This window comes from Colletotrichum scovillei (assembly GCF_011075155.1).
Source record: "Colletotrichum scovillei strain TJNH1 chromosome Unknown Contig00001, whole genome shotgun sequence".
Lineage (NCBI taxonomy): Eukaryota > Fungi > Ascomycota > Sordariomycetes > Glomerellales > Glomerellaceae > Colletotrichum > Colletotrichum scovillei.
Genome location: NW_023336259.1, coordinates 1339827 through 1349334, shown reverse-complemented (window position 1 = coordinate 1349334; position 9508 = coordinate 1339827). Strand labels below are relative to the sequence as shown.

Here is a 9508-nt window from a genome sequence, read left to right as displayed (position 1 = left end):
AATTGTTGTTCGTCCAAACCAGCCTTAAGCCACGCCGGACTCACCTACATACACACCCTTCCGCAAGAAGACTAAGGCAGCAAGCCCGGCCATTCTCAATGACAAGACAATAAGGCATTGCTAGTTCCTACCACACTTGGTTACGGCCGTACGCGTGTACTTTTCTCCATGGCTCACGCTCACGCTCACGCCCCTCCCACTTTCCCTTTCCCCCAAAATACCTTTTCCGTATCGTCGCTACAACGGCCCTGAGAATCCCTCTCAACCCTTTTTTCGCTGTCCCCCCCTTGAATAAGCAAACCTGTATGTACGCCCCTTATCAACCCAGCGACATTTAGACTCTGGTGGTGCAGCACGGCACGGAATCCTTCTCGAGCCATGGTAGTACAAGACCGCCCACGCCCCGACAAAAGACTTGAACAATATCAAGAACGAACGTAATGCTAAACTTTTTCCCAAAACCTTGCTTGTAGCCCTTGAGTCCCCCCCGCCATCTTCACGCCCCTGTCTGCCTCCCCCTCACCACCACCATCCACCTCCTCACGCCCCTGCTTTGTATTCCCCTCACCGGTCGAAGTCATCTCCAATTTTTTTTCGACACCTCACAAAGCAAAGATCTTTCCCCCCCCCCCCCTTTGCCTGCCGGTCCTTTTTGGCTGTACTATGTACGGATACGTCTCTGCTATGCCGTGGCACGGTTGGGGGAAACAACCATGGTTTGGGAATGTGGGAAGTGGGGCCAAGTGCGAGGGGGCAGAATTTCTTCCTGACTTGACACATTTTTGTTGGTGAGCGAACAAAGGCAATTAAGGTTTATATCCCACATTCAGGTTTTCATTTTTTTTTCGTTTACCTTACCTCACCGCCGCGAAAGAATTGACTCAACTTGCTCTGGACTTTTTTCTGCCGAAAAAGAAAGTCTTGTTCCCATTCCTTCTGACTCCGTTGACAGGCCAGGGGGGCAAGGGGCCGTGAGAAGTCAGGTCGATATGCATGATCACATCGACCTGAAAGCCGCATCAAATCATGTAAAAAAAAGAGGTCCTCTTACAAGTTGCACGGGAATGTGCTCTGTCGTGGTGCGGAAGTTTATTATCCCTCTTGTCCACTTGCCTCTTTGATTCTTTTGCCCTTGACACGTAAATTGAGTCCAAGACCTGCGCGGTCAAAACTATAATCTCTCTCTCTCCCTTTCTTTTTTTCCCTCTCATCATTTTGCCCAATCTGCTCGTCCGACCACAGTCTTTACTCTTGGACGAGACCTGTGGACCGAAGATGTAAACTCTAGTAGTGATTGTAAAAAGGAAAGAGTAGTAGAGTTTAGTTGCACGGTCAAAAGAGAGGCTTGAACCACCAAAACCAAAGCTCCCCTCTAACCAATTGTAGACTCTCGTATACATGCTATTTCATTCGTAGGTTTGTAGGTTTGTAGGTTTTTTGCGCAAACTTTTGAAGGCTCCCGGTTGCGAACCGAACTTACCTACAGACGATAGAAATCCAAAGTTGCGAGTGCGAACGGAAAGACGTCGTCGTCGTCGTCAGTAGGTCCCCTTATTTTTCGCAAATCCCCCAAAAGTCTATTATTAAAAGATTTGATCCTGCTGACAGAGACGAACGAGCGAGACACAGGTGACAGTGACGACGGGGGGAAAGAAAGTAAAAAAGAGAGCTTTGACAGTGAGTTGCCCGCCCGCCCGGACGGGATGAACATGTCAATCGGCAAATGTCATGCATCTCAGCGCCCGCATCTCTTTTGCCTTGCCAGTCAAAGAGGTCCAACACTTCCACTACTCAGCTTACGCATCTTCTTTCCCCCGGGGTTCGGTTGACGATGATGTCGATCACACTACCCCGTCCCCCCCATTTGCATTTGTTGATTCACTGCACTTTTGAACAGCCAACGAATAGGCGTACGCTAGTTACGGAGCTTTGGTTGGAATGAACCTCTGAAGCCTTGTGCTTGCATCAAATGCCCGTTATGTTTTTCGATTTTTCAATCTTGCCCTCTTTTAGGGGTATGCTGCGAGACTACACATGCTTACGGCGGTGACGGCGGGTGGACGGCGGCGCCCATTTGGAAAAAAGAGAGTTGTAACTTGTAAGACAAGAAGGTGGACGGAAAAGCGTAGTGAAGAATGGAAAAAGGGCATCCGTAAGGTAGGCGTGGACGGCGTGAACGATGCCACGCGATACGCGATACGCCTTATTCGGTGGTGCAACGCTAGATCACCAGACCCCCGGGGAAAAGGAGGAGGCGTGTGGGAGGTTCGTCGTCGTCGTCGTCGTCGTCGTCGTCGACGACACCGGATTGTCTACTACACAATCTACTATCTAACCGCCCGTAGCTAGCAAGTTCAGTAGTCTTTCGTTTGTTCCCGTCAGCGGCGACTATTCCCGCGATTGCTTTGGGCTTAAGAGATTGGTGTGGTGGGATGCCTAGACTCTCAATCACATGTCTTTGCGACTAGAGAACCCAAAGAGACGGGATAGCTTCCTTTTTCTCTGTAGGGGACTTTCGTAGAGGGTGTGTGTATGTCAGAGACAGAGAGAGAGAGACACACACACACATAGAAAAGAGAGAGTGAGCCCTTACCGGTATGGATGTGTGGCTTGACTTGTCAATGATGACTACAACCCACCAACCGCAAAGGAGGCTAGAGCAAGAACGCCAGAGATGCGGAATTCATGTACGCGCCCCTTTTGGTAATTAAGGTTTTCCCACCTGTGGCCCGTCCCACCCTCTTCTTTGCTTCTTCCCTCCGACCCTCCTCGGGCATACGCCGCCCTTGTGCATCTGTTTCTTGCTGTTGTCATCGATACCTGTAGCAGTCGCGGTACGCTGACCTCCAGGGGAGTAGGTATACGTACCTAAACCATACTTTTCTCCCAAATTACTCTCTCCCTCTTTACCGTCCCGTCCTGTTTTCCCTTAGACACACCCAAAGGGCCTAGGCCTAGCTATGGACGGCATGGACCAGGCAAACGCCAGCTGTCACACCATCTACCCGATACCCCTTTCAGCGTTTTGGTTTTCGTTCAGCAAACTTCATGGAAAGTGTGGTTTTGGTCAGTTCTCTCCTGCAACAACTGTCAGAATGTGGCTAGGGTAATCGTTGCGGTGTGCATGTACTCCGTACTCATGTACTCTCTCTGGAATGGGCAATGAGCCCAACGGCTGAAAGTATGCAAAGTTCGCGCATCGATGGCCCATGGCAAGCTGTGCTCCCGGCGAGCTCAATAGGTGACTAGTCGTAGGTGTTGCACCTATCGTGCCGTTGAGCCATATCACCACACCCCTTGGACAGCTGAACCGTCTGAAAGGTGCAACACACCGAGCAGACAGAGTTGAAAAGGAAATGAATGGGCAAAGCAACCTCCCGCTGCATCGGCAGCATCCATCGGTCATGATCGGTTGACAACTTTGACACTGGCATCGGCACATCGGCACCGACACCGGCAGTAGCGATTGCATGGGCGCGCTTCATTTCGTCGATTCGCTTTGCGCCGATATCACGACCGCCCAGGTGCTTCGCATCGAGCCCCTCAGGCGACGACGGCCCTGCTGTTGCCGCTGCCGCCGACGCCGCTGCTGCTGCTGTGCCTGAACCTATTCGTACCCCGCCATGCTGGCCTACCCAGCAGCCTGTCGTCCGTCGCATGCCCGCAGCCCCAGGCCATGCTTCTGCATGAGATGCCTCACCTTGAAGCAAGGAAGAGAGAGCCACGAATTCTTCGTCCCTTGTAGAGTTTACCCCTTGCTTGTGTTGTATGGCATCAATAGGCTGCAGCGGCGACAGGAGCAAGCCTCACTCCATACGCAGTATCGCGGCATCGCCAAGTTCCAAACGTACCTGAACCTAGAGGTTTCCCCCAGTACAAGTCCGTAGGACGTTCCGTAGGGGAGTCGCAAAAACAACTGCACATGGCCGAACCGGCCTAACCCCAGTTTGCAGGCTGCAGGATAGGACCAGCATCGCAGTAGTTCCCAAGAAAAGAAGAAAGGATATGGAGTACTCCCACCTTCAACTCCTGAGTCCAAGAAACCTTCTAGAACAAAACATACGATCGAACAATGCCCAGCGCAACCGCAGCATATGCTCTTACAATTCCACGACTTGTTAGGATTTTTGACTTTTCGGTTCTCTAGTTCTCTTGTAGGGCGTGTGGGCGGCCTGGCAGGTCCCGCTACGTGTCTTTCGTCTCTCTCTGACAGTACCAAGTCGGTCCTCGCCTATTGAGTTCGACTTTGCCTCAAGCTTCCAATCTGGCCTCGCCGAGCTGCCTGACACTCGCCGAAGTGCCCCGTATGGTGTCCATATGCTGCGCCGTGAAGAGGGTTCGTAAGGTATGGCCTTGTGATGTTGACCATAGTCACCTGCCCCAGCCCTGTTTCTCGCTGACTGGCATAAACATGCCGGCCCGGTGATGAACGGTGAACTCGTACCGATACATCTCAAAGACGCACGATTTCTTTCACACCACAGATTTCCCTCCTGCCCCCCGGCCGACGTCACGCTGAGACTCCGCTGACCTCCGCGCTTCGCGTTACGTACTGCGGTACGCTCCCGTGCGGTGCGTTGCGGTGCGAATCCATGGGACAAGAACGGCACAAAGAGAGACCCGCATCTGCACCCACGGCGGCTCTAAACCTTCTTTTCACTGCCCACCCGGACCCCGGGCCTAGGACTGCTTATAGGCTCGGAAAGGGCGTGTAAATGGAGTCACGACTGGGAGATCTTCTATGGAGACGACAAGTCTTGAGACGATCCTCCAATCACCGCCCCCGGTTCACCTCAACTTGGCAGTTGATGTGCTCTACAGGTAGAACTTCGGCTATTTGCAAGGGGGTGGGCGTGAGTCAAGTACCGTACTCCATACTCAACCATACAACCAAGAGCCAGGCCTGTCAAGGAATGTTGGAGGAAAGCTTGGCCATCTTGGTCGGTTAATGGGCGACAGCGCCAAGGAAACCCAACCCGATTCTTGCGAAAAATAGTCGCGAACTACGAGCATGGAGTACGAAGACACGAGGCGCGTCCCACTCTTGGAGCTTGCGGTCATGCCAACCGCCAACCGCCAAAGCGGCTCCCACGAAGACTTACTCGCTGCGACCTTGCCATTCCTGTACAAGAGGCGGCCGCCCCGTAGCGTGGTATTTTCGACTGGAGACCACACTACCGTGATCGATCGCCCGGGCACCATGTTCGATGGGAAGCGCGCAGCAAAAAGGCAACTGAGATGGCGAGCAATGCTCCCAAAGCTTATCTGCGACGGAGTGGACATCTGACGATCATAGAGTTTTTGGAGGATGGATGCGAGTGCGCGCAGTGTCCGAGAGAAGATGAGAGCCAGTCAGTGAGAGTGAGGAAGAATGACACCGGTAATCACTAATCGGTGGCCAAGGCAAAAGGAATATTAAGGTTTCCTGATAGTGTCTTTGTTGTATATCGACGATCGACATGGAGCTCCACGGCGATGACCCCTATTTTCGTTACTCTAGATGCGAAATAGGAGATGGTGTGGGAATGGAGCTAGACCAGACCGACACAAGCGCCACACGCCCCTCCATGGTTTGTCATTCCCGCATCCTCCTTTGACCTTTTCCGTGAGGTGTGCGGCGTGCCGTGCGTGCGTGCTTGGGGATGGTCCCTCTCTCCCAGACTGCCGGGCTTCCAGTGATGTATGAGGCTTGGATCGAGCGCTTGCAAATCTCATTAGGCTTTCTGTCCAAACGTGTGTAGTTGCTGAGAGGCTGGTGCGGCGCGCTAGCCTCCCTCACTGCTGGGAAAGCCGCGTAACTGCGTAATCTGCGTATCGTCTGTGGTTGGTGTGTTTTGGACAGCCGTCTCGCGAGCACGGGATGGAATCGGAGGAATGTTGAGATGGACGACAAATCTGCCCAGGTGGAGCATATCGTCCGGGAAAGGCAGTTCCCTTCGAGGCCCCCCCAGTATCAGATAGTATCCGTAGGCGAGACAGAACATGGGATTTGTGATTTGCCGTGGGATTTTTTGGGGTCTTTTTAGACTTTGGTAGTGCATGACATGCCCTCGAGCTCTCGCACAGGGACTGGTTCCCGTACGAGAAGGAGGAAATGTCGTGCCATGAGCAGCAGATGAACAGCCAGTCACCCTCCAACAAGCTTCCCTAGCAGAAAGTGGAATCAGCATGAAGGGTCGCAACGAATGGCCAACAACGATGGAAACATTGCTGGTCTCGAGATCATACAGCACCTTACTACTTGGTATAGGCACTCCCTGGTCCTTCCAGAGCGTGATGCGATGTAACTCAACCTGCCACCCAGATTCGCTGTAGATCGCCGCCGGGGAAAGGGGAACGAGATTTGGCAGGCGCGCCGTAAAGCTTATCCCGAGGGATGTAATTGTAGGCTGTGCTAACTCTATTCCTCCCTGCCTTGCACGCCTGGCAGCAGGCTGTCTTTTCGTCGTTCAGGCTGGTCTCTGGCTGCCTAGGTACTCAGTCTGGATAGCCAAGCAGCCTATGGCCCTCTTGCTGGTTCGCCTCTGGCCCTTGCTTTTCCATCTCTGTACCCCGGTCGACCAGGCTGCCCCGAAACATGGCTGATCGGTTCGTATGGTGGACCGCGTGCGAATACACTACACTAGACCGGGGGGGGGGGGGGGGAAGGGGGGAGATGACGGCTATTTCGCCGTTTGCTTCTAACCCCGAAAGTTTAAAAAGCAAATCCCGATTCGACAACCATGCCAACTTGCCAACGGCAGTGTAAGGTGAGACACTCTCTCACCTCTGCTACAAGCGGCTAGCAGACCTGCCAGTGCACTTGGGCCCAGCTCAGTAGTGCTAGAGTAGCCTGAAGCCTCCCGTCTTTTCGTCCGTGCCAAATTCCAGCTGGTCGGTGTAATCCGGAGTCCGACATGGCATGTTTGTCCATGTTTGTCCATGTCTACTCAACAACTGCTCACGGCTGTTCTCAAGTGCCCTATACTAGCCTCTTGGAAGTCGAAACTTGGGAGCCTTCACCTGTAACTAGTGCACATTTGCCGATCTTAGTTGGCTTGTCCTAAAGGGTTTGAGACGGTCAAAACCTTCTCACGCCCATCGGCAGACTTCTCTTCGTCAGAGAGCACCGTGTTGTTGCTTGCTCTCACTCTCCTTGTGTATAGCTCCACGTCACGTGCCCCGTCCCGACCGCCGCTGAACCGGAACACCTGCCGAGTAGTGCCAAATGCTGAGCTGCTCTTCATATCTGCCGGCATGTTGAAGACTGCCGTTCCGTTCCGGAACGTTGAGAGTTTGGAAGTCTTGTACTGGCTGCTTTGTCCCTGCCTGTTGCGGGTTGGGTTATTGTAAGCCTCAAGCCCGGTCGGGTAAACACCGACACCTTCGACTTCCAACCTCAATTCTTGGAATAGTGTTGCGTCCAGGCTCAGATCACCATTTGCTGACATGTTGGCAGTTTGATTGACGATCAGCGGGTACGAGTATGTTGACTTGTATGTGCCCATCCCCGTCAGTTCGTCTGTCCCGGTGATGATGAAGTTATTGAAGCCATTGCGACCAAATTGGCCTAGCGTCGCATTGTTGGTATACGATAGCTTTTGAGTCCATTCAGGATTTTTGGTCCCTTTCTTGGAGACTACTTCGCCTTTGACAGAGATCATCCTCGTCACATCCAGATTGAATGCAAGAGTTTCGTTGGCGCCTGTAGAATTCTTTCCTAGGGCCCGACCAGTGATTTTGATGTCAGGGTCCGAGATTGATACGGTGGGCGGTTTCCCGGTCGTGATGGAGCCCTCTTCGTCAAGCCATAGGAAAACTTTGCCAGACACGACCCAGAAGTTGCCAACCGTCGTATTCACAATCGTTTTTGATCCGTCATCCGCGAGACCGGCGACTTTGATCTTGAATGTGTGCTCTTTGCCATCACTCAGAACCGGGAGCCATGGCGAGATGTCGATCTCGTGTTCCCGTAAATCGTAGGCATCAAGGCCTACAAGCGGGCGATGGAAACTGGGAACCACGCCCCCAGTGAAAATAACAGGGAACGGCCATTGGACCCCGGCTAGCTGGTCATCAATGATGACTTGCACCTCACGCCACGGGCTGCCATCCGGAGCCATACCGACAGTGGCATTGAAAGCTGCAGCATCGCTCTGAAGGACATTGCTCCACCAGAATTCCTCGGTTCCTTGGCCGTTGGCCGAGACGGAGAAGACTGCTCGATTGGCATTGCGTGGAAATTTGACAGTGCTCGCGGCTTCACGTTCAGGCACTTGCCAGGCACTGCCTGTGTTGGAGGACGCGTTCCGTGATGAGATGGGGATGATGAGGTCAGCCGGGGGTGCACTGTCGGTTTCGACGTCGCTTTTGAAAAAGGTTGCGGTCAGGGTGCAGTTGAAGGGCCCCGTAAACCTGTCGTCTTGGCGGCGCGTTAGCCGTTTTGGCCCCCACTCCGAAGTCTCCGAGGGAAGGATTCGGGAATGGCAGGTCACTTGGTTTTGGAGCCTGGAGGAACTGGGATACGGGACATGGGCTCACTTACCGATGAGGTTGGGCAGGTCGAAAATGATCTTCTGGGGAGTCTTCCAGAGACTAAGATACGGGGTCATGTCTTTCCAATAGGTCCAGATGATTCCGGGCGCCGCTCTGGGCTCCGCAGTGGATGTTCTCCATACCTCCGTGTCGCCGAAATACAACAAAGCCAGCCGATCCAGTTGGCGGCCTGCAGAGGTGGCAGTAAAGTTTATAATGACGCGGTTGAAGTCGCAGCCAGGAGGTTTGTAGTCGCCTATCAACTCCAAGTCAGGATACCTATTTCCGGGTTATCCACCACGCATTTGATGTGCGTTGGTGGTGATGTGATGAGATTGTTGTGCCACTTACCAACAAAGGGCTTGTCGAAGCTGTTACCAAAAGAGTGGTCCATCAACTGCACCTTGCAGTCTTTGGGGTCCGTCGTCGGAGATTTACCCTTGCCATCGTCGAAGCTGCCCGTCAACGCCTGGTACACGGGGCCTTTGGGACCCAACACTGGCTGGGCGACTTGAAAACAGTCGAGCGGCTTCTGTTGTTGGCCGCCCTCTGCATCTAGCAAAGTGCCCATTGGCGCCGGAGTATCGGCAATAATTCCCTGCTGGCGGGTGACATAGTCTGACAAGACCGCCGCTGGAATCAGATTACGTGAAGCCACGTATCCCGTGTTCAGCACGAGAACAAAGAGAGACAAGGCAAGCGCCCGAGTGACTGGCCGAGGGAGCATCGTGGGGCCCCGTGGAGGGTTCAGGCTTGACGCCTCACTCTGCAGCCTTGAGGAGGCCCTTCTGCCCTATGTCTCTGGGTTGGGTACGGTGCGTGTCTGGTGGTTGGTGTCAGAAACCGCGTGACGGAAGAGTAGGTGTGAGCAAAACGGCGCATCGAGTAGGTAAAGCCACCACAAATCCCAGAGGGTCGGGCAGGGAGAGGAGGAGTGGAGACGCATGGGAGGAATGCGAGCGAACCCGGTGAACGCCACTCAAAGGCAAACATG

The 9508-nt window shown here is 53.5% G+C and overlaps 2 protein-coding genes across 2 annotated transcripts; one reads left to right on the top strand and one right to left on the bottom strand.

Annotated features, from left to right (window-relative positions):
* The first annotated feature begins 1419 nt into the window (after positions 1-1419).
* On the top strand, positions 1420-2358 carry HER10_EVM0003896 (uncharacterized protein). The gene has a single exon (XM_035473558.1). It carries the CDS (start codon positions 2035-2037, stop codon positions 2347-2349), a length of 315 nt encoding a protein of 104 aa, XP_035338223.1. The 5' UTR covers positions 1420-2034; the 3' UTR covers positions 2350-2358.
* A 4221-nt stretch (positions 2359-6579) lies between these two features.
* Positions 6580-9241, bottom strand: HER10_EVM0011672 (uncharacterized protein; the record flags this gene model as incomplete). Its single annotated transcript, XM_035481096.1, has 3 exons — positions 6580-8401; positions 8525-8770; positions 8866-9241. The coding sequence occupies 3 exons, from the start codon at positions 9239-9241 to the stop codon at positions 7029-7031; spliced, it is 1995 nt and encodes a 664-aa protein (XP_035338945.1). The 3' UTR covers positions 6580-7028.
* Between the last annotated feature and the right edge of the window lie 267 nt (positions 9242-9508).

What these genes read in the sequence shown, in the direction of transcription:
- HER10_EVM0003896 (XM_035473558.1), top strand. Translation starts at nt 2,035, where the DNA reads ATGCTTACGGCGGTGACGGCGGGTGGACGGCGGCGCCCATTTGGAAAA.